Below are 18,347 nucleotides of genomic sequence, written 5' to 3'. Positions count from 1 at the left end.
GGAGTTTCAAAAGGTTAAAAGAGCCACCAGGTACCCAAGCACTGAAATACATACTAGCTTTCCAGTAGTGGAGAACACAGCCCCACTGTTCAACCTATGAGTCCTAGCCCAACAGTGCTACATGTCTTGCAGTAAGAGAACAACTATGCTTCTTTTGGAAGTGAATTTGGTAGGGGTGAAGACATTGTAACAACTGCTTCAAGTTTGGACAGATTTTCCCTAGGAACAAAATTTGTAGAAAAGAGAATATCCCTGGGGGACATTTTTTATACTTTCATCAGTGCTACATCTTTTCAATAAGTTTCCCATTGTAAAAGCTAGCTGATGTTAATTGCTTGTCAATATTGAAAAGAGGTTGATTGATAATTGACACTGAGGGAAATACTCTGGAGTGGAGGCTCAAACTGATAGTATTAGATAAAATTTCATAGTCCATTAGAATTGCCCTTAGAATCCTGGGGAATATATAGGTAGCTTCACTCTAAGGATCCAACCTGCTAGTGTACATGTGGGTTGGGACAGAAAGTCTAGAGTCTATAAAAGATATACCAATTCTGCCAACTTTGTATGTTTGGACATACATATTTTTCTTCAGCCCTTTCTATTTCTTTTTTTTTTTTTAAAGCAATCGGGGTTAAGTAACTTGCTCAAGGTTACACGGCCAGGTGTTTCTGGGTGGGTGCTAAGTGTCTGAGCCCAGATTCGATCCCCAGGTCATACCGATACTGGAGCCGGTGCTCTTACTCGCTGTGCTACCTGGCCACCCCCAGCCCTTTCTATTTCTAATACAGGAAGAAACAACTTTATGCCTTAAGTTAGACTATAGTCATCACTTAGATTAGAACATGCAGTAAATAAATAGGAAATCAGATAAAGCAGATTTTAGATATAGATAGAAACATTTTCTTCTCAGTACATTCTAAACCCTTTGAAGTCATGTGAAGATTATTTGATAGAAAATGGGAGCAAGCTTTAAAGATTTGACGAATTGCTTCTTACATGAACTGGTGTTGGCATATACAGATCTAAATAAAGCTTTTGTAATCTGAATGGTTTAAGAGCAATCTCATTAAAGAGTGATGGTCATCAGAAGCCATTTTACCTTTGACAGTGACAATGAATGCTTAGTGACAATGAAACTCACTATCCTATAAATAAATTGAAGTTCTTAGCTTTAAAATGGACTGTCACTGAAAAATTCCCAAACTATGTATATGGAACCAAATTTCAAGTGTGGGCCGACAAAAAGCCAGTGACATTTTGACTAGTGCCAAGTGAGATGTAGTTTGTCAGAGAGAGATGACAATATTAGCCAGTTATGAATTCTTCATAACACAATTGGCTAGGGAAAATCAATGTGAATTCTAAAGCTTTTGTGTCAAAGGGTATGTTTTGAAGGCCAAAGCTAAGTATTCTACACTTTGGTGAGGCTCTAACCCAACACTCTTAGTTCAGATTTGACATTAGAAATGAGGCCCTTGGGGCGGCTAAGTGGCACAGTGAATAGAGCATAGGCCCTGAAGTCAGGAGGACCTGAGTTCAAATCCAGCCTCAGACACTTCACACATACACATACACACACACACACACACACACACACAAACTAGTCATGTGACCTTGGGCAAGTCACTTAGCCCTAATTGCCCTACCTTTCCCCCCTACCAAAATAAATAAATAAATAAATGAGGCACTTATGTGTCATTGAACAAAGGAAGTATACTTCACTAAATGTAGCAAAGATATACAGCAAGAATACACTGGTACTTTGCTTCCCTGGATGTTGGCACCTCCATCTCCAAGTGGAAACTCATCTGGTCAGTACATCGTTAGGGTATGGTGACTCTCCACAAGATAATCTCAGGGACGCACCAAGTCTGATAGTTGGATCTTTTATGCCTTTAGGACAGGAAACTGGGGGGAATCAGGTTACATAGTGGGAGGAAGTCAGGGAAGCTGTGTCAGGAAACACTAAATCCTATCACACTAAGAAAGAAGTAAGGGTTTATATGATACTCAGGGATCTAGGTCATAAACAAATTGGAGTATAGTTGAGAGTTTGGGACTTGTACCAGACAGCATGGCAGTAATGCATGTGACCTTTGTTTCATTTAGACCCTTACCCACTTAGTTGTCTGTGGGACTGGAGGAGAAAGATAATGACTAATTAAGGATTTAAAAAACTAACGTAATCCCAAAACTGAAGCAGTGATGCTGGCACTCAAGTCCTGAGAAGCCATGCTATTGTTGGGATAATCACAAAATATTGTTCTGGACCTTCAACTGATGCCACACTTGCTATCAGGAAGCAGTTGGTACTACCCAGAGTTTATAGGTCTATGGTCATAGAAGTTTTGTAAAATGACGTAGTCAAGAGAGGACCCTAGAGCTAAAGAGGAAGAGATTTGGGCATTTTCCTAATCCTCATCCTTCTTACCTTCTCTTCAGCCTTTGACAATGACATTGACCCTCTTCTCCTTGATACTCTCTTCTCTCTAGGTTTTCTCTCCTGGTTTCCTCCTACTCATCTGATCACTCTTTCTCAGTCTCCTTTGTTGGATCTTCATCTAGGTTACAACCAAAAACTGTGGATGTCCCACAGGGCTATGTGCTGGGCCCTCTGCCATTCTTCTTTCATACTATTTTGCTTAGTGAACTCATCATGGATTCAGTGATCATCTTTATACTGATGATTCTCAAATCTATTTATCCAGCCCTAACCTCTATGCTGACTTTCAGTCTCACATCTACAACTGCCTATTAGACATCTTCAACTGGATGTCCTATAGACATCTTATACTCAATATATCTAAAACTGAACTCATTTCCCCCTTTCCCCGCCCTTCCAAATTTACCAATTACTACAAAAAACACCACAACCCTCCCCAGTCCCCTGGGCCCAAAACCTAGATGTCATTCTCAACTTCTCACTATCTCTCACCTCTTATATCTGCTGTTTTGCTGAAGCCTGTTGATTTCACCTTCACAATATCTTTTGAATATTTCCCCTTCTCTCTTCTGTCACTTCTACCACTTCGGTATAAGCCCAGACCTCCTATTGCAATAACTTAGTGGTTGACCTACCTGAAACAAGTCCCTCCTCCCTCCAATACATCCTCCATTCAGCTATTAAAGTTATTTTCCTAAAGCACAAGTCTGATCATGTCACCTCTCTGCCTTCCCTCCTCTTAATAAATGCCCATGGCTCCTGTCACCTCAGGAATCAAATATAAAATCATGTTTGGAATTCAAAGGCATTCATAATGTAGTTCTCACCACACCTTACACCCTACCCCACTCCCCATTTATTCTGCAATGTAATAACATTGGCTTCCTTGCTGTTCCTCAAACAAGAACATCCATGTCCTGACTCTGGACATTTTCACTGGCTGTTGCCCATGTTCAAAATTGTCTCTTTCCTCATTTCACCTTCTGGCTTCCTTCCTTCCTTCCAAATTGAAATCCTACCTTCTAGGGGACGCCTTTCCTAATTCCTCTTAATCCTAATGCCTTCTCTGTGTTAATTATTTCCTATTTATCAGGTATATAGCTTGTTTGTACATAGTTGTGTGTTGTCTACCCCACTGGAGTGTGAACTACTTCAGGACTGAGAGTATCTTTTTTCTTTCTTTGTACCTCCACCACTCAGCATAGTACCTAACAAATAGTAAATGATTAATAAATACTTATTGACTGACTCTAACTGATTTTACTGACGTACAGTCACTGTCTTTATCACTGTCATTACCAAATCACATAGTATGAGATTTATGCTCATCATGTACAAGGAAAAATAGCATAAATTTTGGAATTTTTCTATAGTGACTTTCTGTCTTCAGAATGATAATTTATAAGCTTTGACTAAGAAGAGTATTAGCAACCTTAGATCAATGATTCTCAACTTTGGTTGCCCAAGAGTCATAAATGCCTTTAACAGGTTTCAATAAAATGTTGCAAGGGTTCTTCAGTAGTTTTATAAGCTCTTTAAGGACAGGGAATGTTTTGGGGGTTTGAGGTTTGGCATCTCAAATACCTAAAACCCTATTTTGCACATAGTAGGCACTTAATAAATCCTTATCAAATTAGATTAATTTTGTAAAACTAGATTAAGTAAAATCTAATTTGTTTTAATGTTGTACAATACATTAATTTTTTAAAAAGAGTTCTTAATCTGGAGTCCATTAACTTGTTTTTTAAATAATGTTTTTAGATAACAATATTTTTCAATATCATTGTCTTTTTTGCAATCCTATGTATTGTTTTATGCATTTAAAACCATGATTCTGAGAAGTTCATAGGCTTAACCAGACTACCAAAGGAGACCATGACATAAAAAGGTAAAGATTCCCTGATCTAAAAGAAGGTAGAATGTGTTGCAAAAACCACAATTTTGGGACCTAGTAAATCAATTCCCAAAAGGTTTGACATCTCTAACTTAAGCTATTTTCCTTGTCTTCTCCTTGGTATTTTTTGTTTTATTTGTATTATGAACCTAAGAAATACAAACATAAATATAAGCATTTAAAAATACATATAATTATATTATATATCATATGTATATGTTATATATTATCTACCCATGTTTCCCCAATAATAAGACACTGTCTTATTATTTTTTTGGACAGAAAAACACCAGAGGGCTTATTTTCAGGGGAGGGCTTATTTTAATGAACATTGACAGCAATTTTAATAAACAGGTAAATGTGAACAAAAAAATGTACCTTTATTCAATAATGAATTCAATAAAGAACAGGATAGGGGCAGCCAGGTGGCTCAGCGAGTAAGAGCACCGGCTCCAGTATCGGGATGACCTGGATCAAGTCCGGGCTCAGATGCTCAGCACCACACCCAGAAATAACTGGCCGTGTAACCTTGAGCAAGTTGCTTAACCCCTATTGCTTTAAAAAAAAAAAAAGAACTGGATGGCGGGCGCCGTGGTGGTGGTGTGGGGGGGGGGGGGGGGGGGGGGGGTTTTGGGGTGGGGGGGGGGGGGGACGGTGCATACAGAGGGTACCGTAATGTAGCGTGTAGTGCAGGGGATCACCTTCACTACAGTAGCAATCTCCATAGGGCTTATTTTGGGGGGAGGGCTTATTTTAGAGGAATCTTACACAGTAAGGGGAGGGCTTATTTTCAGGATAGGTCTTATTATCGGGGAAACACGTAGTATATACACCATATTTTTTAAAAGGCATATTAAATTGAACATGATGGTGTTTAGAATTACGCTGCTTTTGTGTGGACTCTTCTAGACTTCCCTCTGCTTTCCTCCATGTAGCTTTTATTACTTCACTGACATTTTTTTTACATAACTATCCCTACTCACCCACTCCCTACCACAGTTCTCCCCTCACCACCACCTCAAATAAAAACTTTCCTAGTAACAATAAATATTGGCTTATATTATTTTTAGGGATGAGTGGTGAGGAGTGAAAGCCCACTTACAAGGGAGGAGAGGAGAGTCAGTCTAGTTGGAAGGGGCAATAAGTGCACTGGGGTATACATCACTTTATGAAGGCAGACAAAAGGAACTGGAGGACCAAATAACTGTGCTAGTCTGCTTGGAGAAATTCAATTCCACTGCAATTTATGCATTTTGGAGGATTGTGGGTTCCTCGAGCGCAGGCATTGTCTTGCCTCTTTTTTTATCCCCAGCATTCAACATCACAGTAGTTTAGTAAATATTTATTGACTGACAAAGGGACCAGTATGTTCTAGAATGGTGTAAAGACAGACAAAAAAGAGTGATAGTCCTATCAGAAAGCTCAAAGAATTCAGGACCAAGGACCAGGACTGGGCCAGGACAGTGAATGTAAAGAAGGTTCCTTCCTTCTTCAGAGGCGCCTATGTGATGTTATAGGAGGAATATTCTGTATTTTTTTTCTGATCAGCCCAAAATGACCCCTCATAAGTTGGTTGATTGTTGTTCCTTTGTTCTCAAAGACAACCAGAGTGACATTTCTATGATGGGGCCAAGGTACTGCATGTCCAACTGTGACTGATCAGACCAATATGGGCTCAGAAGGCTGTACCACAGGTCAGGCACAAATAGTCCATATGAACATTTGGAGTGAAGATGTCTCTAAATTTATGCATCTAATGTTTCTTTTGAGCTACTGCAATTCTGCTTTACCCATAGAGTACGGTGCATTCTTTGATGAGGGGCATGCCATGTTGGACAGTCCTGTGCCAGTGTCTTCCACGTCTCAAAAACAATTCCAAAGTTCTTCAGATTGATTCTTCATGTCTCATCGAGTCATTAGCTTCCATTTACCCAATTCTAACTTTTAAGGTATTGTTTTCCTCAATTAGTTTTTGTACTTTCTTTTCCACTTGGTCAGTTGTACTCTTTAAGGAGTTGTTTTCTTTAGTGGATTTTTGTATCTCCCTTTCCATTTGACCAATTCTACTTTTAAAGCAGTTTTCTGAACTGTTGACTTTTTTCATAATTCTCTTCTTTCACTCTCATTTCTTTTCCCAATTTTTCTTCAACCTCTTATATGATTTTTAAGCTCCTTCTTGACCTCCTCCATGAGTTCTTTCCAGGCTTGAGACTACTTCCCTTGTGGGGAATGGGCGGGGGGCGGGGTTTGCCCATAAGGTATTTTGACACTGTTGTCCTCTTCTGAGTTTTTTTATTTTGTCTCACCATAATAACTTCCTATGGTCTTTCTTTTTTTTTGTCCAATCTTTTTTTTTTCTTTTGAATCACTGCTCACTTTCATGCACATTATGATCCAACTAGACTTCACTCTTCCCTAAATGTATTCTGAACTTCCTAGCCCCTCTGAATTCACACAGGCCATCTATCATGTCTGGAAAACACTTCCTTCTCATACGGCAAGTTAAAATCCCTTCATTCAAGCCTCAACTAAGGTTCTACTTCCAGCTAAAAGTTTTCCCTAATTTCCCCAGGCGAAAGTGGTTTCTCCCTCCTCAAATTTCCTAGAAAATCTTGTCTGGATATCCTTTTTGCTCCTATCATACTCTGGGCAGCTAGATGGAATAGTTGATAGAGCATCAAGCCTGGAGTCAACTTCTTGAGTTCAAATTTGACCTTGGACACTTACTAGCTATGTGACCCTGGGCAAATCACTTAACCCTGTTTGCTTCAGTTTCCTAATTTATAAAATGAGCAGGAGAAGGAAATAGAACTGAACAAATCACACTCTGCCTTGTGTTATATTTATTTGTACTCCAGTAGAATGTAAGTTTCTTGAAGGCAGGGACCATTAGGATTTCTGTATTTGTATTCCCAGCTATTCCTAGCACAAAGCTTTTCATACAATAGTGTACCCTAAGACCCAGGAGAGCCTATTCCCACAAAGGTACTCAAATGAATCAGGATTTATCTCAGGGTCTGACTTCAAAGGGGTGGAAAGAGGTGGTCAGGCTTTTCCTTCTCTGACTCAACCCTCATCCCAGACTAAAACTCCAGGTAAATTTAGAAACAAAACTTATGTATGATTTATGCTTAGGAGTAATAAAGTAAAGAACAGTTGTTTATTTCCTCCACCACAGAATATGCTTAAGACAAAAAAGACAAGCATTAACAAATGGAAAAACAAAAGAAAGCATTAACAAATAAAGAAACAAAACATCTTAAATAGCCCATTACACTCATTATTCTCCCCTTTTTGAGCAGCTCACAAGATCCAGATATCCTAGTCAGCTACCTTAGTCCTTCAGCTGTAGGATTCTCCTGTCATGGTGCTCTTCTCCAAAAAGCATGCTATTATGCTTTCATCTCCTTTTGGGCAGCCAGCACCCAAGCCTAACAACTGGTGATGGCACAAGGTTATTGCCAAAGCTAGAAATGTCCATTTCCATAATCCCTGACTTACACTCAGGGAAAGAAATAGAAAGACAGAAGAAATATACCAGGAATATAAGGTGCTGCCTTAGACAAGCCTAAGCTTAAACTTAGCCCTTAGGACTGGGGAAAGAGAAATTCCCATCCCCTCTCCCCATGACACCCACCTCTAGCTGGAAGTCTAGGGGGCAATGGTGGAAGAGGCCCCAAAAGAGATGCATCCAAAAGATATTGGCTTTCCTTAGTTCTTATAATCCAACTAAGATCCTTCTTCTTTGCTCCTTGACCAATCATCTTTCAGGCTATCTCTTAGGTATGGGGACCAATCAGGACTTGCTGAGATTCTTGTCTTTCAGAATGGAGCCACAGGTCATGTTTGGCTCCATGAGAGGTTCCCCTTCCTGATAAAGGTCCTTTCCCTTTAATTTTATCAAGTGGAATGGAGAGGATTGGCTTGATTCAAGCTCCCTGATTAACACCCTGCTGCAGTAGGCATTTGGTAAATATGTGTAGATTTAAGCTGAAGGCAAACTTCTTCTATTTTGAAATCTTGCCTTTGACTACATGGGACCCCAAAGTGCCTATTATGTGTCAGGCACTGTGCTAAGTGATGGGGATGGTGAAAAAGGCAAAAAAATTAATAATCCCTGCCCTCAAGGAATTCATGGTCTGATGGGGGAAATAACATGCAGATAACTATGTACAAACTATAAACAGGATCAGGTGGAGATAGTCAACAGATGGAAGGCACTAGCATTAAGAGGAATCAGGAAAGGCTTCTTGCAGAAAATGGGATTTTAGGTGAGTCTTGAAGGAAGCTAGGAAGACAGGAGGCAGAGAGAGGAGGAAGAGAATTCCAGGTATGGGTGACAGCCAGAAAAAAATGCCCAGAGCCATGGATGGAGTGCTTTGTTTGAGGAAGAGTAAAGAAGCCAATGTCACTGGATCACAGAGTATGTAGAAAGGAATAAGCCATAATAAGATTGGGTTTGTAGGAAGGGGCCAGGTTATGGAAGACTTTAAATGTCCAAACAGAGGATTTTATATTTGATCCTGGAGGTGATTGACAGCCACTAGAGTTTATTGAATGGATAGTTGACACGGCCTATGTTTTTCCTTCCTATGCTTTAGGAAGATCAGTTTCATAGCTGAATGGAAGATGGACTAGAGTTGGGAGAGACTCAACAAAGGAAGAATAACCATCAGCTAGTGAAATAGGATAGCCATGAGTGGATTAGTGCCTGCACCACAGTGGTGGAAGTATCAGAAGAGAGAAAGGAGTATTAGAGGAGAAATGTTGAGAAGGTACCATCAACAGCACTTGGCAACTCATTTGATGGGGATGGGAAGTGGTGAGAGGGAGTGAGGGGTCGAGGATGAAAACTATATTTAAAGCCTAAGGTCACTGGGAAGAACCCTGAAGAGCAGTAAGGATATTGGGAAGAGGGGAAGTTTTTTTTTCAATGGTGGTGGGGAAGGACAAGAAAATGAATTCAGCTTTGGTCTTATCCAATTAGAGATATCTACAACATCCAGTTTGAGAGGTTCAGCTAAGCATGTGAGACTGGAGGTCAGGAGAAAAGTTGTTGTTGTTCAGTCATGTCCAACTCTTTGTGACCCTTTGGACCATAGCAATCCAATACTGTCCGTGGTGTTTTCTTGGCAAAGATACTCGAGTGGTTTACCATTTTCTTCTCCAGTGAATTAAGGCAAACAGGGTTAAGTGATTTGCCGAGGGTCACCCAGCTAGTAAGGGTCTGAGTCTATTTGGACTCAGGTCTTCCTGACTACAGTTCTTGGAAAGAAGTTAGGACTGAATAAATAGATCTGAGAATCATCTGCATAAATATGATTATTAAATCCATGAGAGCTGACAAAATCATCAAATGAAACAATATAGAGGGAGAAGAGAAAAGGGCTCAAGCCCAGCCTTGAAGGATCTACCCACTATTAGGTGCCACCTCGATGACGATTCAGCAAAAGAGTCTGAGAAGGAAAAGTCAGAGAGAGAAGGAAGAGAACCAGGAGAGAGCGGAGTCAAGAAAACCTAGAAAAAAGGAGAGAATCAAGAAGTGGGTGGTTAATAGTTTCAAAGGCTATAAGGATTAAAAAGGACAAGAACTGGGAAAAGACATACAACTCAACACATAGGTGAATGATATTGAAGAGCCTGAATAGAAAAAAACCTGATGTACCCCAGTTTTCTCTTTTCTCACCATGTTTCCATCTCCTAAGGAAAACAGGGTTGTGGACTGACTGAGGCTGGAAAGGTTGGAGACATAGAGGAAAGTTTCCCATAAAAAATAACTTTACTTGCTCTTAGTATCTCTGGTTAAGCTCTGGCCACATGCTCTGCAAGGACTCTTCTAGATCGAAACCCTAACAATGCAGTTCTTTGCAGAAACTCAACAAATACCTTTTCCCTGCTCAGTCCTACTCCTAACTTTGAAATGTGGTATAGCCTCCCTTTTCTTTTGACTCTGGTAAGAATATACCATTATTTTTTAAAAGGGGATAGCCGGCCAGAAGTTTTCATTATAGCCACCAGAGGGTGGCACACACCAGAGTCCTATGGCCTTGGGGAGTACACACAAAACTGAGGGGTTTGCCCTCTGCCTCTTCCTCACCAGAACTAAACTTGGCATTTTTATGACCTCTTAGCCCAGCCTGGTGTTCAGTTCTTCCTAGGATGCAGGTGTGAATCTTCTGTGCTGGAACCCAAAGACTCAGAAAGAGCCCGAAGTGTTTGTTCAGGTCATGTTCCTTACAAGTCTCCTAGGCCTGAGTGGGGACTCATTAACCAGGCAAGCCTCAGTATCTTCCCTCTCCCACCCCCACTTATGTTAAGGTTGGGGGGAGGGGAGCTAATCCTCAGAGTTTATGATGAGGAAGACAGTTGATTTGAGAGGTCTGCACACCCCTATGTGTCTACTCTCTCTCTCTCTCTCTCTCTCTCTCTCTCTCTCTCTCTCTCTCTCACACACACACACACACACACACACACACACACACACACACACACACATCACTGTCCTAATTCCAGCTTGGAGTATCTGGGAGATAAGGGAGAGGGTGATTTTCAAGGAACCATCCCCCTCATCCTAACCTTCATTATTCGAATGACTGGGATAGGAATTCAAGGAGGAGGGTGGTTAGGGACAGAAGACAAGGAGGTGGAAACTGGGGGCAGGAAAGGGAAGAGGCAGACAGCCTGAGAGTAGAAGATCCCCAGCCTTCCAACTTGATACTCATTGAATATATTCCTCAGGTGGTCTGGTGATCCCTAGGGTAGGTGGTCTAGAGGCTCAAGTTTGAGCCCCTGGTAGTGTGCTGAAACTAGAACTTCCCTGAGTTGGGGAGAGGGGAGGGTTGTAGTAGAGGTAACTTAGGGCTTTTCAGAGCTGACATCTCATACCTGGATTGTTCCTTTTATTAGATCACATAGAGAAAAAAGGACTGTGACAGTATTAGTTGATCACAGCTCTTCCTAGTGCCTGACTGGGCATAGAACAGGGGTAAGAGTTGGAAGATTATATTACCATTTATAAATAGAAAAATATAATTATCAGTCAGGAACTAGGGCACTCAAAAGGGGGCAAGATGGTTGTAAGCTCCATGAGGGCAGGGATTATAACACATTTATCTTTGCATCTCCCTTCACATCTAGTAAAGTGCCCTGCATACAGTATATAAATGTTTGTTGAATTTAAACAAATTAAATTGTATTTGTAGAGGCCGAGTAGAGAATGGTGGCTAAGGGAAATAATGCTTCCATCAATGCACAACCTCCTTATCCCTCCTTAGGACACCTTGCCAAACTCCCCTCAACCTTAGCCCCTCACCCAACCCTTCTTCCTTTGTCCTTATCCTTCTCTCTGTTCCTCCTTCCCAACATTTCATATTCTGTCCATATCCTCCGGTCTCCACGTGCCCACGTCTCTGTCCCTGCTCAGGCGTTTCCACCCAGAAATCTCAGCCCAGTAGTTCCTCTGCCAGACGGTAGAGGAGGCGGGAGTACCAGTGCATACCGATGGACTGGGTGGTCCCACCAGGTAGCAGAGCCCCTAGCGCGTGGAGCAGACGCAAGGGAGCGAAGGCACGATGAGCCCACTGGTGACTCTCCAGGACAGCATAGCAGGAGGCCAGGACGTCGTTCACCAGCAGAGTCCCGTGAGCAGTAAGAGGTGCGAACACACCCACAGCTTCCTCCCGCGCCACACGAGCCACTCGTGCAGGTCGAAGGGCGTCCCCACCTGGGGCAAGTACCGAGTCCCCAGCTCGCAATCGCCGAGCAAACACTGGCTCGAAGTCAGCTGGGGCGGGCGCCGGGCCGCGGGCAGCAAAGACCAGGTGCCAGGGTGTGAGAAGCAGTTTGCGTGGGGGCCTCTCAGTCTCCACCGCTACAAAAGAGGCCCGGCGTTGCAAGTCTCGGTCCAGGAAGAGTAGCACGGGCGTGGGTACCACCCGGCCGGCTGCATCTGCAGCTAGCACCCAGTCTCCGTGATGCAATTCACGTAGTCCCTTTCGTTCCCCGCTCCGCAGACGTACCGTGGCATTTCCTGGGAAGCAACCACCTGCCCGCACCGCCAGAGAGTTGTCTGTGGTAGGAGCAAGGGGAGAAAGCTGAAACAGCGGCTACTCAAGCCCTTTTCCCACTCACCCCTACTCCCACGTCACGCTCCAGCTTTGTCTTCTTGCTGTTCCCGAGCTAGAAGAGGGACATTCGGAAGGACATGCAGAAGGCCGGTACGGCATAATTTTTCCCCTCTAGCAAATGAAGCTCTCTGGTTCCGCCCTACCCAGCCCCAGCCTTACTCTTACCAGCTTTGACAGACACGTGGACATGGTTGCGGGACTCGTAGTGTACCCAGTCGAAGCCAGCCTCTACTGCCAGGCGTGCCAATAGCCCGTACTTATTGCGGTCGCGGTCCGACGTGGTTATGTCCAAGGCCCGGCCTTCGTAGTGTAGTGAGTCTTGCGCATGGTGTCCGTCTTCGTCCCAGCCTTCGGTTACCCGCAGGCGCACTCCTGGCCACATGTTCATTACTGCTATAGCCAACGCGTTCACTCGTTCCTTACAGCGCTGGGGTGGAACAGAGGTGAGTTGGGGTTGGAGGAGTGGAATCAGCGTTTTGAATTGGAGTAGAGGAGAGGAGGAAGAGTTGTCCCCCTTCTCCCTTTTCCCGCCCCCCTTCTCCCCCCCCCCCCCCAATCCATTACCTTTTAACATTCGCCCTTGGAAAATCATATCGTATTTCACTTATGGTTCCCCTTTCCCCTCCAGAAGTGCTGGAATTTCAACTCAGTTTAGGATCTAGATGATGCCCCCCCACCCCAATGCAGTTTGCTCTACATAGAAAGACGGGGTGTGGCTCCACCGGGGAACCGTAAGGGGAGTCTGGGTCGACTCCTCCAAGTAGAGTCCCTATTTAAGCCATCTGGGCCTCAGCTTAGGCCCAGACCTCCCTCCGCCTGATTCAGCTTTTGTTTCTTTGCCTCCTCTGGCACTGGGCACTGTTTCCTTCCTTCCTTCCTTCCTCCTCCTCCTCCTCTAGTCACCCGACTCACCACCACCTCACCCCCCAGCATTAACCCCTTCAGTCACTATAAGCCTGGAGAAGAGGGAGTGGGCGTGAGGAACCTAGGGGGCGCCCAGAGGGGCCGAGACTACAGGAAAGGTTAGAGTGGCGGGGGCTGCGGAAAGCACAATGGCCATTCTCCGGGATGACTTAACCGGGTGAGAATCCCGGGCCGGGGCCGGGGCCGGGGCAGTGGCGGGAGAAGCGAACTCAGCAGCTCTAGCCACAAAGACTCTTTTCAGCCGCCCCAGCGCGGGGGGAATAAAGGGCAGTGAGCCGCGCCCCCCTCTCCCAGAGGAGTGCCACAGCCCCCTCCCCCAGCTCTTCGAACTCTTCGTCGGCCCAGTCTCAGCCAGGGATCTCCAAGCGCACAGAAACCCCACCTTTCACTCCTACAGGCTACTGCCTAGAAAGACAGGGCTGCAGTACCTGGGAATAAGGGGTGTTCTGCCCAGTCCGGACCCAGGAATGAGGAGATCCCTGATCTGAGGTGAAAGTTGCGGGTGGGTGGAGACGGGAGGTGAAGGCCCACAGCTCGGCTCTGGGGGAGTAAGCCTGCGATTATCGCTCATAGTTACAGTCTAGGAGCAAGACCTTGGCCTGACTCATAACGGGGAGAAGGAGGGGTTGGAAAGGGACCCCTGGAGGAGGCGGGGAGCGGACAGTCAGCCTCCTTTTCTCCCCAGCCCCACCCACTCACCTTTAGCTTTGGTTCTACTCATCACAAGGGGGGGGTGGGGGAGAGATACTCTTCCCGGTCCCCTACCCCCAACCTCTACACCTCCAACAAGTTCCACACAGTGAAGGGAAGCAAGAAAAGTGGCTGCGCCGCTGTGGCCAATGGGCTAAGAGGAAGCCCTGACCTGCGGGGGCAGGACCTCGGAGAGCTTGGTCCAGTTCAGTGGAGCCATTTTGCTGCCAAGCAATGGGAGGTGAGGGTCTCAAGAACTACATCATATTCTGCAGGGAGGTGGGGCAGGCTTCCCTGTATTCCCATACAACATACGATTCCGTTTCAATTCTGCCTAGCACAGGTGTCATTGAGAAATATGATCAGGTAGCGTAGACACAGGAGTTGGGAGGGAAGACCCTGACGGGAGGTGGAAGGCACAGAAGGAAGCAGAATGACTACTGAGCAGAAATTTGCTGGAGGTGTAGATTTGAGGTCTCCTGGGTTTAAATAGGGAAAGAGGATGAAATCTCTCTGGACAGTTTACCCAGAGTAAGAATAGCTAGCACTTTTGTAGGATTAAGGGTGTCAAAGCAGTATCTCATTTGATTTTCATAACTACCAGGTGAGGTAGTTGCTATTATTGTTCCCATTTTACAGGTGAGTAAACTGAGGCAGTCAGAAGTTGTGATTTAGGTGGGACACACAGCTAGTTTGAAGGATGGAGAATTAATTTGTACAGAGGAAATAGCTTGCTTCTTCCTTTCTACTCCTCCTAAATAACGGCAAAAACAAAAGAAAACAAAACCCTCTACTAAAGTCCAATTCCAATTTGCCAAAGAGGGCAGAGATAATCCTGGATTCTCAAAAGACCAGGGCAGAAAAATGCAAGCCTTGGTAGGCCCTACCAAAATGAAGAGTTTAAGTGAAACCTGCAACCACCTGAATACCTGTGCTCTCTAAATTTGAAACATTTATGGCTAGAAGGCTGTCCATCCATCAGGTGATAATTTTTCCCACTGGTGAAAACAAAGGATCCTGGGAAGTGAAATTGGAAATCCAAGAAGGTGTGGGCTCTGGTCCTAACTGCTCCTAATGAACTGAGCAATCTTGTACAAGTTACTTTTCTCTGGGCTTCAATTCCTTAATCTAGAAATCGAGAAGATTGGACTTAGTGAGTCCTGAGTTACCTTCCTGGTGGTAACATTCCATTATTCTATCTAGACAATTGCTCCAATATTTTTTGAGCATTTGATTGTGGAAAACTGGTATCATCTTCCAGATATCCAGTATACATCTCCAAGTAGCCTGAAGTGGTCTCCTTAATCCAATAGGATTATGAGATTCAAGTGCCCTGGACTCTCATATTAACTTTCTGAGCTGGCCACTACCTAGAACCCAAGTGGGAAGGAGACACCCAGGTTCCAGAGATGTTAGTGGTCCTTGACAAGCTGGGGTTTAGATTTAGAAAAGTAAGACATACAGACACAGGGCAGTGTTAGGACAACTCTCTCAGCAAGGACCCTGACCCTAATCTCAGAGCTTCTCAAGGTGGGAAAGGATTTTGGGGACAAGGACCCTTTGCAGGAATTTTCTACTAATACATCCACAGAAATAGTAATAGGGCAAACGAAAATGTTACTGGAGGTGTGTGTGTGTGTGTGTGTGTGTGTGTGTGTGTGTGTGTGTGTGTGTGCTCTCGAGCACGCGGGTGCCCCGGAATCTTCCAACTAGCTGGGTATCCTGAAATGGGATGGAGCCCCTAAGTGCCCCAGCATGGGTACGTCCGCCCTTCGGCTCAGGAATTCCTTTCTCCACATCCTCAGCCACAGTCTTGAGCAGTCCTGGAAAGAGCCTGGCACACGAGGGTCAGCTATTGAAGCTCTGTCCCTTATTCCTCAGGAGACTCCCTGATCACCCCAGGGCCTTGCTGGCCCCAGGCTCACCTCAGCCCTTCCTGCCTAGCTCGGTGACTGACCCCCGGTCCACGCCTCAGTCATTTCCCGTCTCGCCTGCCGCCATTCCACAACCCCTCCCCCCACCTTCTCAGCTTCTCCCTTTCACTCTCATCAGTCCTCTCCAACTACCCTCTCTCCCGCACCAGCTTATTCCTCTGTGATCCCCAAAGCCTTTCTTCCTATTGAGATGTCTCCCTCTAAGATGAGGCTGGCCCTATCTAGGCTGCAACAATTGCAGAGTAGGGCTGGTGGTGAGGGAGGTGTCCTAGGTTTCGTGGAAACCCCATCCCAGAGCTCCACAGAGAATGGCGAGTGGGCAGCGGATATGTCCAGTACAGGTAGCGGCAGACACCTGTGGAACAGGGCGAGGGCTGGGAATGGCTTTCTTACCTCGGTCATAAGACGGTCAGCCCCACTGTTCTCCTCATCCTTGAAGATGATGTCAGGATTGTAGTTGGGCACCAGGTCTCGAAAGCGCTCCGACCCCCGGACCACTCTACCCTCGGGCTGTCCACTGGCACCCAGGGTTCGCTCTGGCACGCTGGGTACAAACTGCTTGTAGAGCAGCGGTATAAGTTGCTTTCGCACATAGCGGCGTCTGCCCACAGGTCCCCGACCGGGTCCACAGCTCCTGGTAGGCAGTGTTAGCAGAGCCAGGAGTGCCAGGCAGCACACGGGCACCAGGCTCGCCCGCAGTGCCATGGCACCAGCCCCCAGCGGAAGGAATATCTGTCCTCACGGGGGCTTCTAGTCAGTTGGACATTTCTTTTCCGATGAGCAGGTGATTTATCCGCGGAGCGTAGGGCTCACACTGATGTCCGTAGCTGAACAAAACGGTCACAGTACAGAGGCACTTCCTTCATGCCCCCGGAGTTTGTGACCCGTCACTAAGGGACTATCACATAATACTCTAGGAATGGGGCAATGGGTACCAGCCTCGTATACCCGGCTCTACTTACTACCCAGGACAGTGTTGCCGAACTCCGCCTTAAGTGGCTATACACCCCGCCCACTCTCCTGCCCCACCCCCGGGTGGGCCCAACCCGCCCCCAGTGGCTCAAGCATCAAATGCAACCCTCCCACCCAGTTTCCATGCAGCCGGCTTTCAGTCACTGACTGGAGTCAGCACCCGGCGCGTGGTTTTCACCGAGGGGTGGGAGGTGGAAAGGTCCGGGTACACTCAGCTAGGCAGAAATGGCAGCGCTTTGCCACCGTGCTCTCCTAGTTCTCTATAGGGCTGGTTCAACCTCAAGGCCTGATGAAAGGCTGGGGATGATACCCCATATTGTGTAGACCCCCTCCCAAGTGCCAGTTGTAGACTGTAGTGCCCTCTGGAGGGTTCCAATATCTGACCCAAGGATACCAATCCCCCAAATTCCAAAGGTTTCCCACCCCTCCAGATATCTCCGCTCTCATTCCCTTACATTCCCTATGGTTCATCGGCAGCTAGGTGTTGCTTTGGATAGCGTAGGGAGTCAAGGAGACCCGAGTTTGAATCCTGCCTTCCTTACTTGCTGGGTGACCCTCAACCTCCTGGCCTGTTTCCAGATCAGTAAAATGGCAGTAATAATAGCACTTACCTCCCAGGACTGTCTTGAGAATCACAAAATAACATGAAAGTGCTTTCGCAAACCTCAAAGGGTTATTATAAATGCTAGTCCACCTTAGACTGTAGACTGAGAGTCAACTTTTCCAGTCCTTCTTGCTTTGGAGTGGATAGAACTTAGCTTGGTGCTGAGCAAACTTGCCCCAGCATCCATCTTCCCAAACGACCTTCCACACATGACTCTGAGACTTGAGACCTCAGATTTCATTCTGGGAAGACAAAGCTTCTTAAGGACAGAAACAGTACATACTGAGCACTGCTTTACTGTCCCTGGGTGAGGGGCAGATCTAAATTGGGAAATGAAGCTTAGGCAATAAAAAGTAGCCATAGGGATAGGATCTTTTCCTCAGCCAAAGGGCTGAAGATACAGAAACTGGGAATGGGTGAGGGGATGGTATAGATAGTCTTGAGTCTGGTTGAAAGGTATGGGGAGGGGAGGGGGCAGCAGGGAGGGTGAAATGGGTTAACCTAAACTGAAAAAAAAAAAATATATATATATATATATATATATATATATATATATATATACACAATCTGGTTTGACACAGGGAGGATTTCTGAGATTACCTCCCTTGCAATTTCCAACCTGCCCATTCCAAACCCTCAGACAACCATGAGTTAGTGGCAGTGTCTCTCCCCATATCCTTCAATGTGAAATATTTGGTGGAAGATAAATTCCTTGAGGATAGAGATGGCTCCACTTTTATATTTGCATCCCCAGAGC

At 45.2% G+C, this 18,347-nt stretch overlaps 1 protein-coding gene across 1 annotated transcript; it reads right to left on the bottom strand.

Annotated features, from left to right (window-relative positions):
• Positions 1-7,182: 7,182 nt before the first annotated feature.
• On the bottom strand, positions 7,183-16,975 carry DHH (desert hedgehog signaling molecule). Its single transcript, XM_069092626.1, has 3 exons — positions 16,408-16,975; positions 12,632-12,893; positions 7,183-12,408 (listed from the first exon to the last, which is right to left on the bottom strand). Exons 1-3 carry the CDS (start codon positions 16,717-16,719, stop codon positions 11,783-11,785), a joined length of 1,200 nt encoding a protein of 399 aa, XP_068948727.1. The 5' UTR covers positions 16,720-16,975; the 3' UTR covers positions 7,183-11,782.
• Between the last annotated feature and the right edge of the window lie 1,372 nt (positions 16,976-18,347).

Source organism: Petaurus breviceps, unplaced genomic scaffold, assembly GCF_028583685.1.
Source record: "Petaurus breviceps papuanus isolate PSGF00001 unplaced genomic scaffold, PetGlider_PUasm1.0 191, whole genome shotgun sequence".
Classification (NCBI taxonomy): Eukaryota; Metazoa; Chordata; class Mammalia; order Diprotodontia; family Petauridae; genus Petaurus; species Petaurus breviceps.
Note: the sequence above shows the minus strand (reverse complement) of the source record. Positions and strands in the feature narration are given on the sequence as shown.

Excerpts from the sequence above, each read along its gene's own strand:
- DHH (XM_069092626.1), bottom strand. The coding sequence starts at position 16,719 with ATGGCACTGCGGGCGAGCCTGGTGCCCGTGTGCTGCCTGGCACTCCTG. Across the intron at positions 12,894-16,407 it reads CTGACCGTCTTATGACCGAG|CGCTGTAAGGAACGAGTGAA; the intron begins GTAAGAAAGCCA and ends GTTCCACCCCAG. Across the intron at positions 12,409-12,631 it reads CCACGTGTCTGTCAAAGCTG|ACAACTCTCTGGCGGTGCGG; the intron begins GTAAGAGTAAGG and ends CTCCTACCACAG.